This window comes from Metarhizium album, assembly GCF_000804445.1.
Source record: "Metarhizium album ARSEF 1941 chromosome Unknown scaffold_2, whole genome shotgun sequence".
In the NCBI taxonomy this organism is placed as follows: domain Eukaryota; kingdom Fungi; phylum Ascomycota; class Sordariomycetes; order Hypocreales; family Clavicipitaceae; genus Metarhizium; species Metarhizium album.
Window position 1 is genome coordinate 1,143,461 of NW_024467576.1, and position 24,297 is coordinate 1,167,757.

At 53.9% G+C, this 24,297-nt stretch overlaps 7 protein-coding genes across 7 annotated transcripts; 5 read left to right on the top strand and 2 right to left on the bottom strand.

Annotated features, from left to right (window-relative positions):
* Positions 1–948: 948 nt before the first annotated feature.
* Positions 949–2,426, top strand: MAM_01466 (Alpha/beta hydrolase fold-3; the record flags this gene model as incomplete). The annotated part of the gene is made up of 3 exons (XM_040820265.1): positions 949–1,386; positions 1,443–1,521; positions 1,639–2,426. 3 exons carry the CDS (start codon positions 949–951, stop codon positions 2,424–2,426), a joined length of 1,305 nt encoding a protein of 434 aa, XP_040681753.1.
* Positions 2,427–5,142: 2,716 nt separating this feature from the next.
* Positions 5,143–6,069, top strand: MAM_01467 (Histone-fold protein; the record flags this gene model as incomplete). The annotated part of the gene is made up of 1 exon (XM_040820266.1): positions 5,143–6,069. The coding sequence occupies one exon, from the start codon at positions 5,143–5,145 to the stop codon at positions 6,067–6,069; it is 927 nt and encodes a 308-aa protein (XP_040681754.1).
* A 1,587-nt stretch (positions 6,070–7,656) lies between these two features.
* MAM_01468 (phosphatidylinositol 4-kinase PIK1a) lies at positions 7,657–10,941 on the top strand (the record flags this gene model as incomplete). The annotated part of the gene is made up of 5 exons (XM_040820267.1): positions 7,657–7,736; positions 7,861–8,047; positions 8,138–10,559; positions 10,636–10,840; positions 10,923–10,941. The coding sequence occupies 5 exons, from the start codon at positions 7,657–7,659 to the stop codon at positions 10,939–10,941; spliced, it is 2,913 nt and encodes a 970-aa protein (XP_040681755.1).
* A 1,421-nt stretch (positions 10,942–12,362) lies between these two features.
* MAM_01469 (uncharacterized protein) lies at positions 12,363–15,019 on the top strand (the record flags this gene model as incomplete). Its single annotated transcript, XM_040820268.1, has 2 exons — positions 12,363–12,520; positions 12,643–15,019. The coding sequence occupies 2 exons, from the start codon at positions 12,363–12,365 to the stop codon at positions 15,017–15,019; spliced, it is 2,535 nt and encodes an 844-aa protein (XP_040681756.1).
* A 720-nt stretch (positions 15,020–15,739) lies between these two features.
* MAM_01470 (pre-mRNA-splicing factor 38B) lies at positions 15,740–18,635 on the bottom strand (the record flags this gene model as incomplete). The annotated part of the gene is made up of 7 exons (XM_040820269.1): positions 15,740–16,480; positions 16,533–16,630; positions 16,686–17,615; positions 17,679–17,973; positions 18,031–18,350; positions 18,483–18,541; positions 18,595–18,635. The coding sequence occupies 7 exons, from the start codon at positions 18,633–18,635 to the stop codon at positions 15,740–15,742; spliced, it is 2,484 nt and encodes an 827-aa protein (XP_040681757.1).
* Positions 18,636–19,627: 992 nt separating this feature from the next.
* On the bottom strand, positions 19,628–20,495 carry MAM_01471 (Rab5-like protein ypt51; the record flags this gene model as incomplete). The annotated part of the gene is made up of 3 exons (XM_040820270.1): positions 19,628–20,187; positions 20,286–20,349; positions 20,418–20,495. 3 exons carry the CDS (start codon positions 20,493–20,495, stop codon positions 19,628–19,630), a joined length of 702 nt encoding a protein of 233 aa, XP_040681758.1.
* Positions 20,496–22,005: 1,510 nt separating this feature from the next.
* Positions 22,006–24,138, top strand: MAM_01472 (ribosome biogenesis protein Kri1; the record flags this gene model as incomplete). The annotated part of the gene is made up of 2 exons (XM_040820271.1): positions 22,006–22,186; positions 22,271–24,138. 2 exons carry the CDS (start codon positions 22,006–22,008, stop codon positions 24,136–24,138), a joined length of 2,049 nt encoding a protein of 682 aa, XP_040681759.1.
* Between the last annotated feature and the right edge of the window lie 159 nt (positions 24,139–24,297).

Below are 24,297 nucleotides of genomic sequence, written 5' to 3' on the forward strand. Positions count from 1 at the left end.
ACCCCACCCCCTTTTTTTTCAACGCTGAAAACGCCGAGGTGGACGAAAAAGGCGCAAGGGACGTCCGCCTGGCTAACAAACGAGGACCTCTGGAACGCGGATGCAAAATCAACAAGACAACAAAAATTACAGACAGCTGTGTCAATGGTCAATGCTTACAGTGTCTCTGTCAAGAATCAAGAAATCACCTCGTTTTCATATGTGGTTCACGCATGTCGGCCAGCCTTGCTGTAGTCAGCAGTGAAGCCACATGTATCCAGGGACTCGTAGGGAGGCACCTGCGTCGCGTCGCGGCCCGAAAGAGTCTGGTCCTCAAAGAAATCGCTGTGTACTTCTTATTAAAGTAGTGCTACTTTGCGGCGCTACCACCCACTAACCACACGCCCATGGAGACCGCGAACGCCCACTTGGCACGGGCTAGGGTTAGGGCGTGAGATGTGGTGTGGGCGCAAAGTTGAGTAGTTTGGGAGTCTCCTTCTGCAACAGCCCGAATAGCGACTTTTACAGCCCAGAACCTCAACTGCTAACCTCTAAAGTTACCATTTATTACCTAATCTAACGTAGCATCGGCATCTCGTGACCAACTACTTATTAGCACCGAAGGAAATAACGTTACTAACCTTACTGCATTTCCTTTCCTTTCCCAATAGCATTAGCACTGCGTTTGAACAAACCGCCACCTTCACCACCACGTAGCTGCTTGCTCATCCGGGAACGAGATTCCCAGGACATAGATCGGGAAACCAGACTCGGCACCAATCGGGGTCCCGCCACTCACAGTGTCGTTAATTGCCATCCATCGACATCGTTCCGCCGACGGTCCATTCGAACAAGCACCAGACCAACCATGATCCCGTGCCGCTCTCTCATGCTTTTGATGATCTGACAATCCCTTCATTCCTTGAACAAGCAAGCGGAGGGTTCCGCCATTTGCAGCCCATCGTTGAAATGATCCTCCGCCCCGTTTCCCTCCTGGACTGCGCGGTAGCGGCAATCATAATTACGCCTCAAATCTTCTACACTGCTGGTCCTTTGGGTGGTTTGGCCGTTGTCATCAGGATTCTTCCGTTTCTTTGTGAGTTCAGTCCACGTGTTTCTCGTGCCGCTCGTAACCTGACCACGTCCAAGATAGTATTCAGACTTCCTTTTTATTTTCTCGCTCGCTACGTCAAGCCACGCGATGCACAGCCGTGGTTCATCGCCGAGTCGTCTCTATTTGAGGACATGATGATCCGGATTGTCAGATATGGATTCACGAATTTGCCCGTCAAGACAGTCAGGGTCCTCTTTACCAAGCATTTCGCGTATCCGTTCTTGAGGTGGAGGATGTTCAGGAGCGGACATTTCAAGTTTCCCGCTCATTTGCAGGAGAATTTCATTGAGCAGGTAGGCTTACTGAGGCTTGATGTACTCATGAGATGAGATTGTTGACTATAAGACAGGGCAACACATCTGTCACGGGTCTTTGGATTAAGCATGATCCGGGGCGAGGGCCCGATGTGGTAGTCTATTACATTCATGGTATGTGAACTTTTTTACAAAATTTGAAAAAAAAAAAATTAAAAATTTTTTTAAAAAATCCCCATACATCACTGCACTGCGTATTTATATACCGTCTCCATACTCACCAAGCACCAGGCGGAGGGTTTGCATTGGGCTCGTGTTACTTTTACCTGGAGTTTCTGCTGGCCATGCACCACTTACTACTGAAGGCTGGGTTTGAGAATCCAGCCATCTTTGCACTAGAATACTCTCTCGCTCCCGAAAAGACACACCCGACTCAGGTCAACCAAGCCGTCCTTGGTTACAGACACATTTTGGAAGAAGTCGGGGATGCATCCAAGGTGTGCATCGCTGGAGATTCAGCCGGTGGGACCTTGACGCTCAGTCTTCTTCTACAGCTGGGGAAGAATTCCAGGGGATTTCAATCAAACGGCTCTACTACACTTGCTGTTCCCAAATTGGCCGTCTTGATCTCACCATGGATCACGCTCGTTTCAAATACTCACTACCCGTCAGAGCTGGACTACCTAGAACGAGATACGTTGTGGAAGTACGGAAGGGCGTATGGGGGATCAGGGGTGCATGACTATATAGCATCACCCGGCCTGTGCCAAGACGGAGATCTCTGGACGGCAGTCAGTCCACAGCGAGGATACTTTATTGTATACGGGGAGGAAGAGACGCTTGCGCCGGATGCAGAAGCATTCGTTCGTCATCAACGAAGAAACAATATCGAGATCGACGCCATGGAGTTCAAAGGCGGCATTCACGCATGGCCGGTAGCATCGCTAATGCTGTCGGGGACACGGGACCGTCGGCTACAGGGACTCGAATCTATCGTCAGACATGTTAGAAAGAAATTCAGTGACGATGCTTTCACAAGAAAGAAACGCGCTATCTCTGACATAGAGTCATCAGATTAGATCAAGTTAAAAAGGGTATGCAATCATAGACAGAACATGATAATCGCAGCTCGGGAACCAGAGCGGCCATCCAAGATGCGCTCGGCTTCGTCACCGCCACGTCGTCTCTGTGATTTGTAAAGCTCATGATTTGAATCATCATTAAATCAAAACTGACAGCGATAGACTAGTTCTACACTGTGCTCACGAAAGAGGAGCAGCGGGGAATGATTCTTACCTCATGATGTCTCGCACCGCGGCGCATGACCATCAGACCATGGACACAGCTGGAATGGCTTTGTTGTCCAGTCAAAACTATCTACCCTTCAGAAGCAAGAAGCAAACAGAATGTGAAGGTGCAGCCTTCAATCCACCTGGGAACAATAGACAGTCCACGGACCCCGTGCCAGACTCGACGAAATCATATTACCTCGCGGGAGGGCAAGGAGAGATGGCACGCGGGATTCGCCAGGAGGACAAGCTTGTGAACTGGTCGAAAGACGTTTTGGTACGTGTGTCTGATTTTTGGCTGGAGAGAATAGCCATGCTGTATGTTGAGGCTCCGTGGAGCTCAAGGGAATGATGGAAAGCAAAGATGAGACGATGTTGTGCTGTGCAAGTGAAGAGCGCAGCCTGTCAAAAAGGCATCCGCCTTGGCGCTAGGGCTTCAGCGGTGGGGCGAATCTGGGCCTGGTGGCACCTCAGCTTGGTACGTACTCCGTAATTGGCCGGCCCTCAGTACAAGGTTGCAGGTTGACGCGCTTCTCAAACGACTTTCACGTTCCACCTAGTCGGCCACTGCAGCGATGGCCGGTCAGATTCGATTTGTCGCTCAATACCACTTGGAGACAAAGCGCCAGGACAAGCGGGAGGATCTGGTGCGAGAACAGTGTTGCTGGTGTGCAGTGGTCCGGGAAGCACGTCTTGCGACATCCCATGCATGTCCAATGTCAGCAGGATCTCGTCACCAGTCCACATGGGAAGGTGCAAGTGAGGATACACGAAGGCCTTGCCGCTTTCGGTAGCGAGCTGCGCTGCGCAGTTGACCCCTCTGCTGCTAAATGTACCCCCGGTCTAGGACGGGTCGACGAGCACGAGATGGAGCCGCACTTGCCACTTGCTCACAGTCGCACTGACCCAGAATGCCAGGGCGCCTAAGCTCGAGCTCCATCTCGCAGCGCCCGACTCCTAGCTCGACTCCCGACTCAGCTCCCGACGCCCAGCTCCCAACTCCCCAAGACGTCCGCCGCCACACACGCGCGAAGACCCCCCCCCGGATCGGTGCTGTCGTATCAAGGATCCAGCCATGGCCCGCAGGCAGGTCGTTCGCGTTTACGTCCGACTCATCAAGACACGCCCTCTTCATCTCCATCTCCATCTCCGTCAGTCATACAATACCCATCGCTTCCGCCTCCAGTAGCCTCGGTCATTTTTGCTTCCAGGGCCAGGCAGGCAGCCCGAAGACAGAACCGCTTGGGCAGACGAGCCGCAGCCGCAGCCGCAGCCGCAGCCGCACAAAGGTGAAGGCATCACAACGTGCGTTTAATCTGGACCACGTACGGTGCACGCAGGACCGAGTAATACCTAATACCACACACCCCAGCTCCCAGCTCTGGCCAAGTTTCCAAGGGTTCCGGAGGCTCAGTCGACAGGTAGTACTTCAGTAGTACCCCGTACTTTTCTGGATGAGGCGAAGAGTCAAGACTCAAGACACACAAACCACTCACCTCCATCCCGCCACTTAGACCCCTGGCTCCTTTTCCATGGACCTTGTTCCCTTCCTGGGCCATACGGGGTAATTTCGATTATATTGAGCCTCCACGCCGAGACGCCGCCGCCGCACCGTGATTGCTCCCATCGGCCCGCCAGACAAGTCCCCAGTTCGGAAGTCGCAAAGTGCGTCATTGTTGAGTTGTACTTTCGACTTGTGAGAGGGTCGACAGGAACAACCAACACTGAAGCATCTGCAGAAGACTGGCGGCGCCACCACCTGGACATTCTGCTTTTGTTTATATCAGCAACTTTGTATCATTCCCGTCTAACGTCCGACATCTGGATCTGCTGTTGTCGACAGTTGTTCTCTGGCTTTTGGCAGAAGCATCTTGCACCGCAGCCGAGTCTTACACCCTCCCCCCTTGAGGCTGGCAGGGACTATTCGCGTCCGTCGCAAGGGAATCCGCCGGCATCTCGCCAAGTACTGAAGCACCAATATCCGACGACACATCTTACCACAGGTCGGTCTACCTTGGCGTGGTCAGTATTTCCCGTCCTCTGCTGTATTTTTCTGCCCGCCTCGCTTTCCACACAGCCACCATACTAAAGTACATATCCTGTGCCCTATTCAGGTGGCCCTTGCTGGGCTGGGCGCCTGGCATTCTTGCAGCCTGTCATTTTACGGAATACCTGTACGGACAAGTTATTTGATTGCGGATTGCAGAGACGTTGCGGAGTATACAGCAGCACCCTGGCTTGTTACAGTTTCCCCAGCCGGCCTGTACGCCGCCATTGCAAGATTACTGGAGAATTCGACGCAGCAGAGGCATATACATACATTGTCCGAGACTCCGAGCTCGCCACTGGTTGGTTGGGAGGAACAAGGCCAACCCGGGCCAACCCGAGCCAACCCTATCTCTCAACCCTATCCCTATCAGCTGCCACGGGGAAGACGCCGTGCCCTTCACAAGTCCGGGTTGCAAGGAGTCGAAAGGGCGGGCCCCCGCCAATACAAATAGCCGTCATGTCGGAGGACGATTCCACCTCCAACTACGCGCCAAGGTCGCCCGACCTTTCTTCTTTTTACTCGAGCGGCCCCGGCCCCACCCAGCCTGCCTCGCAACATCCTCTCGGCCACGGCCAAGGTCCAGGTCAATATAAAGTGCAACCTCCCGCCTACACGTATGGCTCATCCTACACTCCACCCGTGCCACAAACCTCGACTTTTGTTCAGCAACAGCGCATCAAGCCCGGATTGTCAGCCTACTCTCCGCCCGTGCAGCAGCAGCAGTATTCCCCCCCGGGCCAATCCTCGAATTACTTGGCACCGCGCCCTTTGCAACAGGACCCGTATCGCGTACAGCAACCCGTCGTCCCGCAGCCAGGTCAGGTATATCCTGGACATAGTATTCACCACCAGCAGCAACAGCAGCAACAGCAGCAGCAGCCGCCTGAGCTCTGGCATCAGCAAGATTATCCCCGGAAGTCGTCGCCAGCGTCGCCAGGCCCTTCTCGGCAGGCCAACTCAGAAATGCCTCCGCGGAGATCTGTCGCACAGCCGCCAGCCCCTGCCATTGAGCCGTCACCGGTCAGGACCAAGTTCCCCACAGCAAGAATCAAACGCATCATGCAGGCCGATGAGGAAGTTGGCAAGGTTGCACAGCAGACTCCAATTGCGGTGGGCAAGGCGCTAGAGCTGTTCATGATTCAAATGGTCACCAAAAGCGCCGAGGTTGCCAAGGACAAGGGGTCCAAGAGAGTTACAGCGCCCATGCTTAAGCAGGTTGTCGAAGCAGACGACCAATGGGATTTCCTGCGGGAAATTGTCGCCCGTGTCGAAAATGAGAAGGAGGGGAGCAAGTCCAAGGCTCAGGCTGATAGCGACAGCGAGGAAGACTCTGAGCCGAAGAAGAAGGGGAGAGGGGCTGGCCGCAGGAAAAGGACGCAGTAGACTTGATGGAACGTACTACCTACCGAGTACTCGCTGTGGGATCATGGGTACGGTCATAATGACTGGGCATGGGAGTATTGGTGTTTTGTATTTGTTTTACCAATCAAGTAAATTGGCGTTGGGGATGGTAGCATAAGACTTTTCCGGCGTTCGGAGCAGCTGGTGTTTGTTGGACGCGACGCGACGCGGACAGCACCACGCAATGAGGCATATATGGAGAGTTGAGAGTATTGCATAAATCCTTGGCGGTCACGGTGTCAATATTCAATATTACAGTCAGAGACGAGTGCGCCGTGGTTTTGCGGTTTATTCCAGTGACACTGTGACGATGCAGGCGCCCCGCGGTTCGTGGTGGTTGCTTTTCCTGGGTTTTTTATTTTTTTATTTTTTTATTTTTTTTTCCCCGACTCCATATCATCAGCGACCGGTAAAAAATACATATATAATCGCTGAGCTACCCTAGGCCCAACCTGAAGAATGACAACACAGTCCAGACGCGCGAGCGTCCACCGGTAAGCAGGCAAGTAAGCAGCGGGATTTCCAGAATAGTGGTGGACGAATTCATGACTAGTCGGTCCATTGCGGTATAATCATTCTGCAGCTCCTCGATTGATGTGATCTCAATTCGCGACATTGTGACCGCCACTCAAGCTCTCAAGCTACCCGTAGGCAGGACTCGGCGTAAGAAAAAAAAGTGGGCGATTTTCAACAAATAGCACGACGACGACGTATTCAAGTACATTGGTGCAAAGTTCCTGCATGTATTACGAAGTAGGTATTGCAAGGGCTGGGAGAAGATTCAAGGTTCAAGGCAAACGCGCCGACTGTAATTATATCACGGGATCAGATGCTGCATAAGCACTCGAGTACGTTATCAATTGACACTCGAGCGCCGAGCAAGAGATGGACCAGACGAGCCGTAGCCCGCACGACCGCCGTGCCGCCTGATGAACCACGTAAGATGCACAAAGTTATTACCAAATGCCTACTTGAGGTACTTAAAGTACCTGAATACCTTAAGTGCTCCGTACGGAGTACTTAGGTACCTAAGGTAACCTTGGAAGTTAGGTAGGTACCTAGGCAGGCACCTGTTACTTGTTATGTCGATACGTACGTACTTGCTTATTCTACAGCATTCATCATAATAATCCACAATCCAATCCGCAACCCGACCTCGACACCCCATGCGAGATCCCCATCTCATCCGTCCCTCCAATCCGCGACCCCCCATCGCGTCAACGCCGTCCATCTTGATTCCCCCCCCGAGATCCGCTTCCTCTGGTCCCGCCCCCCCTTTAACAGCACTTGACAAGTACAAGCCTCGTACACAGACGCATACCGAGACACAACACGACTGCCAGTCGCGATTGCTTGACGCTGCGGTCAGATTATCGCAACCCAAGAACACCAAACACCGGCTATTCCCAGGTCATCAAGCTTCGCCATCAAACTGTGTCGTCGCCTTTGCCCCATGCCATGCGAACGAGCCACCTGTCTGCTGCAATACTTACTCGTTCAAGCTAGATGAGGCACCTCAGCCAACCTGCCACCTGTCCGCTCGTCTGCCCACACTGAAACAAATCCCAAATGTCGTGGGACTTGCTTCAGAGGTTTATTGAATCCGACGTGTTCAATTCGAATCCCTTTCTACCGGTTTCCTACCTTTCGTGAGTCACACTCGTGCTATTCAAGCTCTCCAACACGCCCCAAAGCCCGTCACCACTGTCATGCGCTCCCCCATTCCGCTCTCTTCAATCGCCGCATTCAGCTGACCTGGCCACCTCCGGACAGGCGATACGCTGATCATGTGGGCATACACTATGTTCTGTGCCAGAAATTGCGGCAATTCCCTTACGAGGATATCGAATTCTTCCTGCCGCAGCTATGCCACCTTATAATAAGCGTTGACAATGAGTCAATGGCCCTCGAGGAGTTTCTACTGGATCTATGCGAGGAGTCTGTGACTGCCGCTCTGTTGGTACGTGTCCGACCTCAATTGTGACCCAGTAGAAAGAATCCAACAAGCAAAAGTTCAAAAACTAATGACTTTTGCAATCGAATTGCACAGACTTTTTGGCTCTTCCAGACGCATCTTTACGACCTCTCTTCAAATCCGCAGACCTGGGCTTTTCAAACTTGCCGGAGAGTGTATAACAAGGTCCAGCATATTGTTTTCGGATTGGCAGACAGAGCACGGCATGAAAAGATCAAGGAGAATGTCCTGCCAGTAACTGTCTTGTCGAGCTTCGTCCTCGCCAGCGTTGCCATGCCCATGATTCCGAAGTGGGCAGGACCACTAGCCGTTGCGCAGGCTCGGAAGCCCCAACCTGTCGCCGAGCTTATTCCCGACACCGACGAGTCCGCCAAACCCCCTACGAGAGCACGAACGGTAACGGGAGCGACGTCGAAATCTAGACGCGGCAAAGAAGTCAGAAGCTCAGTTGCATCTTTGCCTGGTGCTAACGGCGTCGAGGACGGCCGCTCCTCCCCCATGAGCGTGCCTCATCTGCCCTCATCAAGTCCGTCGCAGACACCCAGGATCGTTTCCGAATCCAAACGCCCGTCGGCATTGGAAATGAGATCTGTGGAGGCCCGACTGAGCTCTGCCTCGTTGCCTCTGCCTTCGCCACCAGCGACAACAAGCCGTCCCTCGACTCCCGTGTCGGCCGGCTCAGCACTTCGGCCGGGCGAAAGCAGTATGCATCGGCGGCACTCGCACAACACCAAGGCCGTCACCGGTCCTGCCGACCTATCTCTGACTCACAGGACGAGGTTATTGCGCCAGCATTACTTTCGCTCCCAGACCCAGTTCCTGACTGCCCTCGAGGGCATATCTAACCGCTTGGTCATAGTTCCTCAACAGGCCCGGATGAGCGCCTTGCGTGCCGAGTTGGCGCTCGTTGCACGGGACTTGCCAGCCGAGGTGGATGTTCCTGTTATCTGTCCCCCGACGTTGGTCAATGGGTCACCCGGAAAGAGTCGCCATCACAGAATAGTGCGACTTAATCCCGCCGAAGCGACCGTCTTAAACAGTGCTGAGAAAGTGCCATATCTAATGATGGTAGAAATTCTCCGAGAAGACTTCAGTTTTGACCCCGAAACTCCCGAGAACAATCGACTTCTCACCAAGTTGTTGGATTCTAATGGCAAGGCGCGGCGGCTCTTCGACTTGGCATCCGAGACACCGAAAATTGCGCCTGTCGCACGAACATCTGAACCAATTGTCGACAGTGTTTTTGAGCCCACCTCTGGAGACTTGGGAAGCTCGCCATTGCTATTGCCAGAAGATGACACGCCTCTCGCACCAGTGACGAAGCATCACCAAGTCCGCACCTCGCAGCGATTGTCAAGTGGAGCTACGACCTCTTCTACGACTCTGGATGCTGCCACGCCTCGTACATCGGGGCAATCGACATCGAGATCCAGCAGTCCAGGATCCAGGCGCAAGATGACTCTCACCATGTCTCGGAATACCTCTGCAGACCAGCCCGATTTCTCGGCTCTCGCGACTCACATGCGAACCGCGTCTCAGATGCTTGCGCAGCTCGATGCAACAAGTGGAAAGCGGCCCAGGCAAGAAGTTGCTGCTATTCGTGCCAAAATCATTGCTAGCATGCAAAGCCTGGAAGAAAAGAGCTTCGACATGGACGAACAAGGACCGACTTTTGACACTATCATTGCCAAGACAAACGCGGGCTCACCTTCAGCAGGCAATCCGGATCTGGATGAGGACGCCCCCATTGACCCGGCGATTAATGCCAGCGCAGGTAGGGAGCGAATGGAAAACGACTTCAAGACCGGGGGTGTCCAGCGGCGAGCTGATCGTGATGACCCAAGTGCCGCTGTCTTTGGCGAGGCATGGGAAGCCAAAAAGGAACGTATTCGGAAGTCCTCTCCCTATGGCTGGATGAAGAATTGGGATCTCGTTAGCGTCATTGTCAAGACTGGTGCCGATTTAAGACAGGAGGCCTTTGCTTGCCAGCTGATTGCCGTTTGCCATAAAATCTGGTTGGATGCTCGAGTTGATGTTTGGGTCAAGTTGATGCGCACTTTGGTTACGGGGGAGTCATCAGGCCTGATTGAGACCATTACCAACGGCGTGTCGCTTCACTCACTGAAGCGAAGTCTTACTCTCGCCTCCATAGAATCCGGGCAAAACCCTCGGCATCGAATTGCCACCTTGAAGGACCACTTCGTCAAGGCTTTTGGCCAGCCAGATAGCGAGCCGTACCAAGCCGGCGTGGATGCCTTTAAACGATCCCTCGCGGCCTACAGCGTCATCTCATATGTCTTGCAGCTGAAGGATCGTCACAATGGCAATGTTCTAATCGACAGCGAGGGACATATTATTCACATTGATTTTGGCTTCATGCTCTCAAATTCTCCTGGATCGGTCGGCTTCGAAGCTGCTCCATTCAAGCTGACACACGAGTACGTGAATGTACTGGGAGGCTTGAACTCCCCAGACTACGAGGACTACAAAAAGTTGTGTAAGCAGGCATTTCAAGGTGGGCGCTCTGATCCCTTTGCGTTGTCCGAGTCTTTTTGTAGTCTAACACGTACTAGCACTCAGACGCTCAGCCGACAATATCATAGACTTGGTGGCCATGATGGGTCGAGATTCGAAAATGCCCTGCTTCTCTGTGGGGGTGGCTCAAGTGACAAACACTCTGAGGCAGCGCTTCCAGCTGCAATTGAGTGCAGATGAGGCGGAGCAGTTTGTTGAGACGGACTTGATTGCCAAGTCTTTTGGGAGCTATTACACCCGCCTGTAAGTCTTGAAGTATGAGGCAATTACGCGGATTGACCATTGCTAACCAAGTTTGATTCAGCTACGACACCTTCCAATATAGAACTCAGGGCATCTACTAGCAAGTTAACAAAACTTGATCCCTCTTCTTTGCTTCTTTCTCGTCTGGTCATGGCAAGGAGACACACAAACCCGTTCCAAGGCCCAGGCGGCATCACTTCTGAAATCGAGCATGGGAGGCTGTTTTGCCAAGGGGAAGGTGGCGCACTTTCACACAACGGCATATTTGGGATTTCTGCTTATATATCTGCTGCATTGGGGCATCCGGGCGGCGTTGACATGGGCTGAACTTGTGATTAGACGGCGAGTCACCAAAATGCATGGGACAGTACATTTCGAAATCAGGCGGACGAGGAATCCGACCTCAAGCTACGAAGTAGTTGGCCATTTATAGCACGGGAGGTTTTTTCTTTTGGCCTCTTTATGGATAAGATGCAAGGCACTCCTTGCGGACATATTGCCACGACACAACGTCGTGTATGAGCGGCGCATTTTTCTGACAGGTGCGTTTTGAAAGGATTCGCAAATGAGGTGATATGGTAAGGCGTCGGCACATTTCGCCAGGGCATCACGACGTGATGCATCTGCACCGTTTTTTGTAAAAGGCAATGAATGGCTGTCAGAAGGTTACTCCGGAGGCACTACGTTGCGAGTCAATGCTGCCTCGGTCAAATATATTCGCCTCGCTTCTGTGCTCGCTTCTGTGCATCGACGGGGAGATACCTTGGTACTGACTCCTGATGTGCATGGGACGGGTCTGAGTACAGGGCACCCAGCGCAGGCAGGTACAGTGTAGTGAGTAACTTACTTATGTACGACGTACTCCGTACCTGTACGTCGTTCCGTTCCGTGGCCGTGTACGGAGTACGGAGTGCGGTGACATGACTCGACGCAGCCGGGGGCACCTTCCTCGAAGCCTTCACACCAAACTGTGGCCTGGACGATAATGCGAGGCCAATCAAGAACAGCGATGCGGGCGGTGGTTAGTGGGTGGGGGTGTGCGCAGCCAAGCTTCAGCAGCCGACGGTGAGCAGACTTGGAGAGAGCCGTCGTTAATGAAGTACGTAGTGCAAGTGCAGCACTGGCACTTGAGCGTCCTACTCCATAAAGTTTTGTCGGCTTTCAGAATCCGACTGTTCTGCACTCTCCTACTCCGTACTCCGTACTCCGTGCTCCGTAACCCATTTCCATCCTTAATCAATAGATTTTCCATCTCGGCTGGCCCAAACAGACGGCTGAATAGACGTACACGCCCTTGATATTCAACCTCTGCCCCGTCTTGGGAGTGCGGTTGGTTGGTCGGCCATGATGCACCCCGAACTGGCGGCGCAAGGCGATAGATACGAATCCTCTACGTTGGTGTCCCTCTGCATGTCTCATCTGCCTGTTTCTGGCGTCGCATCGCTGTCTAACAGAAAAACAAGACCACCCTGCTCCAGCCCTTTCTCGGATGGCAATGAGCCTTGATCCTTCCAAACCAACCATGGGAGACCAGCAAGAGGACATTGCACGCCGGACTAGCAATCCGGCCTCGAGTAGCGGCACTGTCGTCGGCAGCTCTGCTGGTGATGCGGAGGCGAAGGCGACACAGAGGGTCAAGAAGTGGGCCCCCAAGGTGCGAACTGGGTGCCTGACCTGCCGGTTAGTTTGGCCGTTTTCCTACCCAGCCGTCGCATGCTTCGTCCGGGATGGGGATATCCTGTCTCTATCCTTGGCTGCGATTCATAATTGAGCCACGGCGCTGACTGTCGGGGACGATGCAGGGCGCGCCACGTCAAATGTGACGAGGGGAAGCCAGAGTGCTATCGATGTGTATCGTCGCGGAGACCGTGCAAAGGCTATCAAGAGCTCAGCGCCAGGCCGAGCAGACATGGCACCCAAGGTGCGAGACGCCGAGCTCGTCGCGGTGCAGGACCGTCGAGGTCGCACGGTGACCAAGACGGACCCGGACCCGGACCCGATGATAGCACCGCGAACCCCGGCGAAGCCGAAGCTCCCTACAGCTTTGACCGCAGTCTTTCTGCGTCATCGTCGATGAACCAAGGGCGAGAACGAGAGTCGTCTTCCGAAACACACTCCACGGACCAGAATCTGTCGGACCTTTTAGGCGGGCTCAAGGTCAACGAGCAAGGAGTCGCGCCGTATTTGCAACGCAAATCCGTGGGAGACGAGCCCTCGGTGGTCGACGAGGAGGAAGACAGCGCCAACGACGATGATGAAACCGAATACTTGAATCTTGTTCTGCCCATGACAAAACTTCCCGGGCACAAACTTCAAATCCCGCCTGAGCTCATGCCCCAAGATAGCACAGTACTGCGCTATTTCAGACTCTACTTCGAGAATGTTCACCCGTATGTCCCAGTCCTGGACAAGGTGGCCTTCTACCGCCAGTGGAACACCCACCGGGCCTCTATTTCTCCGATGATATTGGAGGTCATATTTGCCATTGGAAGTCGGCTAGATGCAGAATCTACAAGAGTTAGCAATCAATGGCTGGCTCTGGCCTCCAAGCATGCAGATGACTTCATGGATGTTCCAAGGCTGACAACCCTCCAAGCCCTACTGATTCTTATCAAAGCCCGTGAAATCGCTCCCAAGCGTGGTTACTTTTACCGGTCGTGGATGATGATCAGTCAGTGCGTGAGAATGGGCAAAGACCTCGGCTTGGACGAGCATTATGAGAATCATCAGTCGGAGGACTCCGACATGTGCAACTTGAGTCCTGCCGAATGCCGACTTCACACGCGACTCTGGCAGGTCGTTTTTGTTGTTGAAGCAATGATTGGGAATCCTCAAGGCCGGCACGATTTATGCGTCAAAGTTGAATCCGTGAATTTCAACGAACCGCCACCCATCTCGGGGAGCCCCAGTGTCGGGGACGGCGACCAGAGCGAGTATTTCGTGTCCAGAGCCTTCACCTACATGGCTAGCCTTGTACGGAACGTCCGGATATTGAACGGGATATATCTACGGCTCAGAAAGGGGAAGAACTGGGGCACTCAACCTGAGTATCTGGCATTTGAGCCGAGCATGACTTCATTTCTGTCAAGCCTTCCGGCTGATCTGTTGGTCGAATATCCCGGAGACAAGACGTCTCTGCCCTGGCTACCGTCTGCGTTTCTGGGCAATCTACATTCGTACTACCACCTCTCTATTTTGCTCTTCCACCGAGGGGTGTTGGGCTTTCTTGATCCCGTGCTGAACAGAGCCCTTTGGAAGCGCCACATAATGATCTGTTACAACTCAGCAAGGTATCTCTGTCGACTCCAAGAGGCTGTCAGGAAGCAATTCGGCATGGTAGGGCTGCAAAGCATGCAGCGCGGTTACAGCTTCACGGTGTACGCGGGACTTTCGTGTATAGTCATCCATTTGGTGGCTATTGTGTCACCGGACCCTGATCTGAACACCGGCGCCCGCGAGAATTTTGAGCGTTGCATGAGGTTGATGGAGGAAGTCATGCAGGCCTGGTGGATGCCAGATCTGCAAAAGCAAATTGATGCCTTCAGGAGGGCCTTCTCCGCCGACCTCAGCAAGCCGTTTGTGCTCCGACCAGACTTTCCAAACATTCGGCCGCGTCAATCGCCCCCGAACCAGCCAGAGAAGCCGCCCCCAGAAATCAAGCCCGAGCCGAACGACAGTGTGAGCCATCCCTACACACAGGCAACAGCGCGTCAGCAAGCAGAACCGGCTTTGCTGGACACACCACAGCACGACCTTGCAACCAGCGTCGCCACGCATCTAGAAGCTCCGAATCTACAGATACCATCGTCACCAGCGACGCACTCCAACTGGAATTCAGACCGCATATTTCAAAACTGGAACTCACTGTTCGGCCCACCACCACAACTAGAACCGTTTCTCGGCACCGCGGTAGCTTCGCAGACCCCCTTACCAGCCATGGACAACTACACCTTCGCCAATGTATCCGCTGGCCCTGCGGATGGCTTCTCTTTGCCGGACATGCAAGCACTGGGAACCTCCCCACAGGTGCCCAACTATGAAAAGTCTCCCCAAGTCGGCTTTCAGCCGGAGATGGCGCCGCAGTACACGGCAAACGCGATGCAGGGACTCTTCCCGCCCAGCATGTGGCAGAGTTTGGCGGCAGCCATGTACGAAGAAGGGCAGACGCGCCCCTTGTAGGGGATCCCGAAATGGGATGTTTTTGGATAATTTTTTTCGACGTGATTTGTCGGGGTATAGCTTGTGTTCTTTATATCGGATAAAAGGTGGGGGGGGATATGTGGCAAAACAAGGGGAGTGATAGTGAGGGACCTGCTTGATGATGTATTTTTTTTTCCCTCTTCCATCTCGTCTCGGGAGGAGTTTATATTTGAGTGTCTGCGGGTTTCATGTTCTTTGGAGTAAGAGGGACATAAAGGAACGTTGCGGCGTCACGGTCGTACGTAAATCTGAGAGAATTCAAGGACAAGGACAATAATAAAAAGCACTTGTTTGATCCATCCAGTCTTGCTCCGCTGCGCTGCGCACTCGGTTTACGGCTGCATTGTGTACGAGGGTCACATGTTGTTTGCATCATGGTCACGTACGTACATACAGCTAGGCACTCCATCGTGCCACACCCTCGCCCACAGCCATCTCGATGCCGGCACCATCCAATCTCCTGGCTACTGTGCAATCACCCGGGCTGAGCTCACGTGCCGCGAGGCGAACCGGCCTGTCCAGAATGCTCGACTGCAGCACAGCCCCAAGAGATGGCGGCGCAGACCGTTTCCGAGCCCGCGAGCCCGCGATCCCGCACCTACGGCCACACACGTGCTTGCTTGCTTCTCGACCCTCGCGCCCTTGCTCGCCTGCCTTCGCTCCCCGCAAAACGTGTCTGTATGTGGTGGATGAGAAATGCTAGCCCCAGCGTCCACCTTCCCGCTCGGCTTCCAGACGGCGCATGCGCTCCTCCTCGTCGGCGCCGTCGCGGGCCTCGTTGCGGCGACTGGCCCTCCGCCCCTTGCGGCTTGAGCCTTCGTCGGCGCCGTCGTCGCGGCTGCGTTTGGAGCCGGCTACAGTGGTCAGGCCGGCCATCCTCTGGGCCTCCTTGACCAAGCGTTCGCGGTTGCGGGCCTCACGCTCAAGCGTGTGCGCGTCGACGGGGGTGCTGGACTTGCTGGCCTTGTCCCGGCCGGCCTTGTCGTGGCCCCGCGCATTGGGGCCCCGAGAAGCAGAGGCTTGTTCCATGGGCGTCGACCGACCGTCTGTCGAGCCCCTTCTACTGGTGCTGCCGTGCCTGTGGTCTCGGTCTCGCTCTCTGTCCCTGTTGCGATCGCGGTCCCGGTCCCCATCTCTCTCTCTCCGGCGCCCCCTGTCTTTGCGATCCCTTCTCTTTCTGTCGCGGTCTCGGCCACGACGGCGTGGAGTGTCGTGGTTTCTGTCCCGGTGGGGTCGATGACGGTCGTCGTCGCGATTCTTGTCCTTGTCCTTATTCCTCCTGCTCTCAGGGTCCCTGTCCCTGTGGCTGCGATGACTGCCCCTCTTAGAGTCGTCTGGTGACGCGGATCGGGACTTTTCACCACGTTTGCCGTCTTTGGGATGATGCTGGTCATCGTCGTCGTCGTCGTCGTCGTTCGCCGTCGTCGTCTTGGTGTTTTCCTGCCACTGCGATGCTTCTTGCGGCGATGGGGACCGTCGTGGCCATCGTCACTGGCAGGCTCGGAGCGTTGGCGCCGGCGCCTGTGCGAGCCTTTGTGGCTTCGGCTTCGGCTGCCGCTCCTGCTACGGCTCCTCGTGCTTCCCCTTGATCTGGAGCGTGAGCGGTCACGGGTATGGGGTTGACCATCAGGGTCATCTTTCTCACGTCTTTCCGAATCCTTGGGCTGCTCCCCGCTGTCGTGGCCACCGTCAGGAGCGGCAGCGTCTTGATCCTGTTCACGGTCATGAGATTCACTTTGGCCGCGGGATGCAGCCGCGGGCCCAGTCGGTGGTCGCGACGTAGAGGGTGGCCTCGGTTGCTGGGGTTCGTCGTCAACTTGGTACCCTCTGGCCCGTAAGTGATGTAGACTAGTATTTGGTAGCCCCTGTCTCATGGCTTTGGGACCCTTTGGAGCATTGATAGGCACATCTGGAGCTGATAAGACGGAACGAATAGCTCCTGACTCGCCCTGGCGGGCCATGTTGCTGCTGGTTTGAGCAGCTTGAGTGTCACGGGACGGCGGCTCGCCAGTCTGAGCTTGCGGAGCGCTGGCAGCATTCTCGCCTTCTTGCGTTCCTTGGTCATCTCCCTGGGCGTTATCTTGCTTGGAGGCATTGTCCGGTACATTGGCACCTCCGGATTCGTTGTGTCCATGGGCATCGACCAGACCCTGGCCCGGGTAGCCGTGACCGCCACGTTGTGAATACTGTCCGCTCGGATAGTTGGACGTGTTGGTGTTGTACTGGTAACCTCCTCGACCGTAGCCGCCGTAGTAGCCACGGCCACGGCCGCGACCGCGTCCGAAATTATTGCGGCGATAGTCATTGAATTGACCATAATGACCTTGATTGTAGCCTGTCTGGAATCCTGAGTTAAAATTCCCAAAATCACCATTGCCCATGCCAATAGCATTTTGATTGTAATTACTCTGGTCGTAATTCCACGACTGCGAACCGTTCCAGTTATTAATATTGGAGCCTTGTCCAAATCCTCCATCGAACCCGCCTCCCATGCCGTTCATGCCCATGCCTTGAAAACCACCGTTCATGTACATGTTCTGCATTGTCATTGGGTCCATACCAATTCCCGGCATGCCTGAGGCACGAGAGAGTTAGCAACTTGGGCGCAAAGTCAACTGGACGAGCTGCAAAAACATACCTATCATTGGGAAGTTACCCATGCCATTTTGCATGGCCATCATCATCTGCATCTGGTTGAAGTCACCCGAGCCTGAGAACATCATGTTGGGCATGCCGCCGCTCATGGAGTCGGACCCGTAATTTACTTGGTCATTACCGACTTGATCATCGTCATCGTCGGCCTCGTTCTCTGGCTGATCTTCGGCTTCGTTCGCGGTTCGCGGCTCATGGTCGCCACCTTTGGCAGATACGTTGCTCCCAGCACCACCAAAACCGTCCCGCGTTGCTGAATCACCGTTGGAAGTAATAGCCGTCTTGCAAAGCATTAGTTAATTCCTCGGCAGCAGCCATGGATCTTCGCTGGGCCATACCTGTTCATTCTGCTGCGCACCTTCTGGCGCGACATCGCCCGCCGCACGCTTGATCCCTTCCTCTTCACGAGATTTATCATTTTGCTGCTTAATTTGCTGTGCTGCAGAAGCGGAATGGTCTTCCTTGTTGTCCCGAGGCTGCGTCTCTTCGGCTGTCTCTGCGGCAGTGGGCTCTTTCGGTCGGCTAGCCTCCCGCTTCTTCTCGGCCGTTCGCAGGAATACTTTGATAGTGGTTCTCAGGGACTTATTCGGATTGCAGTCGTCTGCCGACAAAGGCGAGTGCTCGCAAACAGGGCAGGACGGCAAAAGGTTTGATTGACCTGGTCTACTTGTTAGAGAGCCTCGCACACACTCAAAAAAAAAAAAAAAAGCTGGGAAATTGGAAAACCAACATGTTTCGCATATAGCTTGCTCACAGCAAGGTAAACGGAATGCGTTTATTGCTAGCTTACTGCAGATTGCGCATCGCAGCTTTATGGGAATGTCGTCAGGCGACAAAGAACTTCCCAACCTAGTCAGCTTTCCGATATGATTATTCCGACACCAAATCTTCGTCCACAATACCTTATAAGATCGGCCTGAGCCTCAGAAATGGACGAGGCCATGTTGTCAACGCTCAGGTCGAATAACTCTACCGCGACTGCATCGGAGAAAGACGGAGATTGGAAATACCAACGTCCTCGCCGTGGGTTACTGCGTGTTGTAGAGAATTAACGTGCAGAAAGTTGAACACAAGCGATATATATTTTACCACTTCGGCTTGGCGGAGGTCGCCGCAAGCTGTAGTGATTCAATTCATCAAGGGTTTTGGATAAAAAAGATAGACAACATTTGCTCATTCGAAGTTTTTCCGCAGTGGAATGAGGAGTTTGGCGTTCTCCTTTGAGAAGAAAGTGGGACCTAGCGTTGTGGAGCCCACTGAAGCTCACGTGATCATCGATGGCAGGATGCTGGCAGTTGCTGGAATGTGAAGCTAGGGAGAACTAGGCGGTAATGTTTCATTGATCCAAGTGAGCTGCGAAGCTGTGGGCTGAGTTGCCCATCTAGCCGATAGAGTTGGCCCTTGTCGCACCCAAGCCAGCCAGGGCTTGCCAGAACCGAGCGTGAAGACAGACATGTTGTGTAGCACTACATGGAGATGAGACGCCGGAGATGTTACCTCGTTTATTTATTTCATTTGAGAAAATGGGGATAAAAGATTGAAGATGGACTATCTGAGCGACCGCCAACCAACTACGGGAAAACACTTGTCGTGGCATTTGAGTAGGAATATCGAGCATCACATAGCTGCAGTTGAATCGGTGTTTCAAATTTCCAGCCACTGTCTGCCTTTTTCCCGCGTTGCAGGCCAACGACGCTACGATAGGAGCGACTATAGTCAAATATCTAGATGGACAACAAAAGGTAGGATGAATAAGCACAATAATGATCCCCCGCAGGTAAAAATAAAGATAAAAACAACAACAACGGTGACTCCCAATTGCACGCCTTTGCATCAGACACCAACAATCAACCAGCCAGCGCAAAGTATAATCACAACTTGAACACTTCTTCTGCCCCCATACCTCACCCAATTCTCCCACAGTGCCCTCTCGATCTAACAAGCGCATCCGTCCTTTGCACCAGCATCCCTGGGGCCACCCAAGTTAACTCTCTGCTCTTCGCCGGCTCGGTTGGCGGTACCGGCGGCGCCGGCGCCTCTGGCTGACTTTAACGACGTTTCCGGGATGGCATTGGCGATGGCGGTAAATACTTCTGTAACGTTGTGGCCGGTCTTTGCGCTGGTCTCGAAGAACAACAGGCTCTCCTCTTCAGCATATGCCTTGGCCTCTTCTGTCGAGACCTGACGGGCGCCGCCCGACTCCTCGCCATCGTCAGCGGCTTCGTTTTCCGTCGCAGAGTCGCTGGCCAGATCTAGCTTGTTTCCTACAAGGGCGATGACGATGCCGGGCGATGCCTGCCGTTGCAGCTCGGCGACCCAGTGCTTGGCTTTGATGAGAGACGTGGGCTTTGTAAGATCGTAGACGACAAGCGCGGCTTGGGCATTTCGGTAGTACATGGGCGCCAGAGAAGCGAAGCGCTCTTGACCGGCCGTGTCCCAGATCTCGAACTTGATTGTGCGAGTGGGAAGGTTACATTTTTGTGTCAGGAAAGCAGCTGCAGATGTGTACATGCGTTAGCTGGCCAGCTGTAGTCACAGGCAACTTGCAAACAGGGGCACATGATGGCGTGCCGGGGACGGCGGATCAACAGACCTCCAATGGTGGGCTCCTTGTTCTCCTGGAAGTCGTTGTTGACGAATCGAAGGACCAACGAGGACTGCGACGCGACAGTTAGCACAAGGAAAAGCAAGGCAAAATGGAAGCGGGCATGGGGGTCGAGTCTACCTTTCCAACAGCAGCCTCGCCGAGAAGAACCAGTTTGACGCTGCTGCTCGGTTTCGGAGCATTCGCAGAATCAGCCATCGTTTTGCTGCTGGTCGAGGCCGACTACCTTTGTGGTCGTTGACTGCGGAACTGATCACGATGCGGATATGCGTACTTATGCAGCAGGTTACTCTCGAGTCTCAGGCGACCAGGAGGGTATTGTTAGTGACGAGTCCGGCTGCCTTGGGGTGGATGTAATGGTCGTCCAAGTTCAGATGCGGGAAGAGGCAGAGCGATGACGAGGTGCACGGAGTCCAGAGTACGTACACATGCATGCATAAATATACCAAGTATAAGTACTTAAGTAAATAACAAGTAAGTGCAAGGCGACGACGGATGGATGGGTGAGACGCCCGCTGTTGGTCCAGGGCCTCCAGGCTGAACATAAAGCCTTCCAGGCAGAGAACGCTACCAAGGTCTATTGCTCGGGGCGCTCACCATTTTTGCTCGGGGCGCTCACTACCCATCATGACCCACTTTTTATGCGGCAAGCCCCGCTGCCATGCCCTACAGTACATTCTTAGTACAAAGGTATGGCAGCTTTACTCAACTCTAAAAAGCTTCATTGAAAATCCAGAATAAAGCTGCAGCCGTACGAATTTTTCAACAGGCAGCAGCTTTTTCCTTCAACAACATCGCGATGCCTGACGAAGGCCCTCACAACCCCTCAAATCCGCCCTCAAATTTACCGCCCTTAAATTTACTGCCCTTAAATTTGCCGCCCTCAAATTTGCCGCCCTCGCCGGGCTATGGCAGCTTTGATGACCTCTACAATGCCGTGCAAGGAATCAACGCTCCCGGCAGCAGCTGCCGGCGTCATCACAACGATCGAATCGCAACACAAATAACAGGGAAAGAAGACCAATTGGAAGACAGGGTGCCCTTGAGATTGAGGAATTCATTCCTTCAATGCTGTTGCTGCTATCGCAGCCGATAGACGTGACTGGGATGGGTAATTAAGCGGCCGGAATAACTGGAAAATCCGGCCCGATAGTGAACATATTGAGCGAAAACACCAGAAAATCGCGTTTTTAAGCGATTTGGAGCCAGCCGGCGCGGCGCTGTTGAGAAATTCGTATAAATTACACAAGCACCTTTTCGATTAATTGAGGGCATTTTGCAAGGACGCCGTGGACGACACGAGCTCGTCTGCTTGCGTGTGCTCCGTACCCCTGCTGCAAGTAACTACTTAAGTACTTAGTGTGTCGAGCAACCTGCGCTACACTTATTCCGGCACAAAATGGTGCTGAGCCGCCATTGTCCCAAGTAAAATTGTCTTGTGCACCCATGTACAGTACATGCCCAGGTACACAGGGTGTACCAGAGCAGATACGGAGGCGCTCGGTACCGCCGGAGACTCGCCAGAGCTGAGTCGGCCACTCCGACTGCAGCGGCAGAAAAGTGTTCACCGCCAAAAATTCTAGCCCTGCGGCAAAGCGCATCTTGCATTCTCAAGACCAGTATTGCGTCGACGATGCTATGTAGTACCATCATTCGGTCGGCGCAATTTGCTATTACCGACTGCCCAAACACTTGCTCAGTAGATACCATGGCATCCCGAACAGCAGGTTCGTCTCACGGCCTGAACCCACCCAAACGCACTCTCTTGGATGACAGCGATTGCGACTCGGAAGCTGGTGGTGCTCAATTAGAAGAAAGCGACTTCAGGGTCAATGAGGAGTATGCACGTCGCTTTGAGCATAATAAGAAACGGGAAGAGAGACACAAGCGTAAGCACCTCGCGTGTGCATTTACATCTGTTCTACCCCCCAGGCCTGCGCACGAAGGTCATGCTTCATGCTAACCTATCAAAGTCGAGGAAAAGTTCAAGGGCAGTGGCAAGGACCAGGACGACGACGAAGACGACGAATCATCATCGTCTAATGAAACCGAAGATGAAGACGGCTTTCTAGCTACCGAAGACTTGGACGCCCAGATCTCTGCCACGCTACATGCCATCAGAAACAAAGACCCGCGGTTGTATGACAAAGATTACAAGTTCATCAACCTTGCGGATGAGGACACGGCGGGGAGCAAGGAAAAGAAAGAAACCCCCGTGTTTCTGCGAGACTATCAGCGGCAAAAGCTTCTGCAAGGGGATGCAGGCGCCTCCGACGACGACGACGAAGACCCTGTTCAGCAGACCTATGCCGAGGAGCAGGAAGCCCTCAGGAAGAGGATTGTATCGGAGATGAATGCTTCCGGAGCGGTGGATGGCTCTGACGGCTCCGACGACTCTGACGACGATGATTTCATGAAGAAGAAGGCGCCCGCCAAAGTGGAAAAGACCGAAAACGGCGTCCACCCTTCGCGAGCGCCTGCTCTGAAAATTTCCAACCTAGACGTAACCAATGCCGACAGGGACCCCGAAACATATCTCTCCAACTTCCTATCCGCCAGAGCTTGGATACCAGAGGAAGGGGGTCGCTGGAAAGCCTTTGAATCAGACGAAGGAGAGGACGATGACCGGGCCGATGAGTTCGAACAGGCTTACAACATGCGATTCGAGGACCCGGAAAAGAGCAACGAAGTCCTCCAGTCCTACGCTCGTGATTTTGCCGCTGCGCGATCGGTCAGGAGAGAGGAAAAGACCGGCAGACAACGCCAAAGAGAATTAGAAAAGGAAAAGAAGGAGGCGGAAGCGCGCCAGAGACGCGAAGCCAAGGCCCGTCTGCGCAAACTCAAACTCGAAGAGACGGAGGAGAAACTCCGCAAGGTCAAGCAAGCGGCCGGCGCGGTGGGCAAGGAGTTGTCAGAGCAGGAGTGGATGAAGTTTCTCGACGAAGCCTGGGAAAACGACAAGTGGGAGGAGGAAATGCAGAAGCGGTTTGGCGACGAATATTACGCCATGGAAGACGACGCCGCTGCGGCATCCGATGACGAGGATGATGACAACGGCGAGAAGAGGAAGAGGAAGAAGAAAAAACACCCCAAGAAGCCCAAGTGGGACGACGACATTGACATCAAAGACCTCGTCCCTGACTTTGAAGACGACAACTGGGCCAAACGCCCCGTGACTCTTGGCGGCGACGACGACGACGACGACGACGACGGCGACATCGACGGCGACAACGACGGCGACAACGACGGCAACAACGACGGCGACAACGAAACCCAAGACCCTGACGCGGCCCCTTCCAAAAAGCGGAAAACATTGCAAGGCAAGCGCGCCAGACTTGAATCCCAAAAACAAGCCCGCAAGGAGCGTTCCAAGCTGGAGGCCCTTGTCGACTCCAAGCTCGAACTCGACAACCATGAACTCCTCGGCTCCAAGTCCGAAATGGCCTTTCGGTACCGAGAAACATCCCCGCAGGCCTTTGGCATGACGGCTCGCGATATCCTGCTCGCCCCCTCGGACAAGGATCTAAACGAGTTCTTCGGCCTCAAAAAACTCGCGACCTTTAGGGATGCCGAGAAGAAGCGTCGGGACAAGAAGCGTCTTGGTAAGAAGGCCCGCCTCAGAGAGTGGCGAAGAAGCACGTTTGGAAAGGAATTTGAAAAGGAGGGACCTACGTACGGGTTCGAGAGAGCCATGGGTGAGGAGGACGCTGTCATGGACGAGGCGCCCGGCAAACCCGCTGTGGATGGGTCTGGGCACGTTCTTCCAGAGGTTGGTGCGAGAAGGAAGAAGAGAAAGAGGTCCAAGGGTAAGAAGAAGGGCGGTGCTGAAGAAGACGAGTAGGTGGTGCAGTGTGTTTGGTTTGATCCAAAAAGGGGACCAGTCAAGGAAAACTTTGCGTACGGAGTACTGGCTTGGCTGATGGTGGCCTGGCATCTCATCTATCTAGACCGGCGCAACGACACCGTCTTTGTACAACGATGGAAGCAAGGTGGTGTTGTG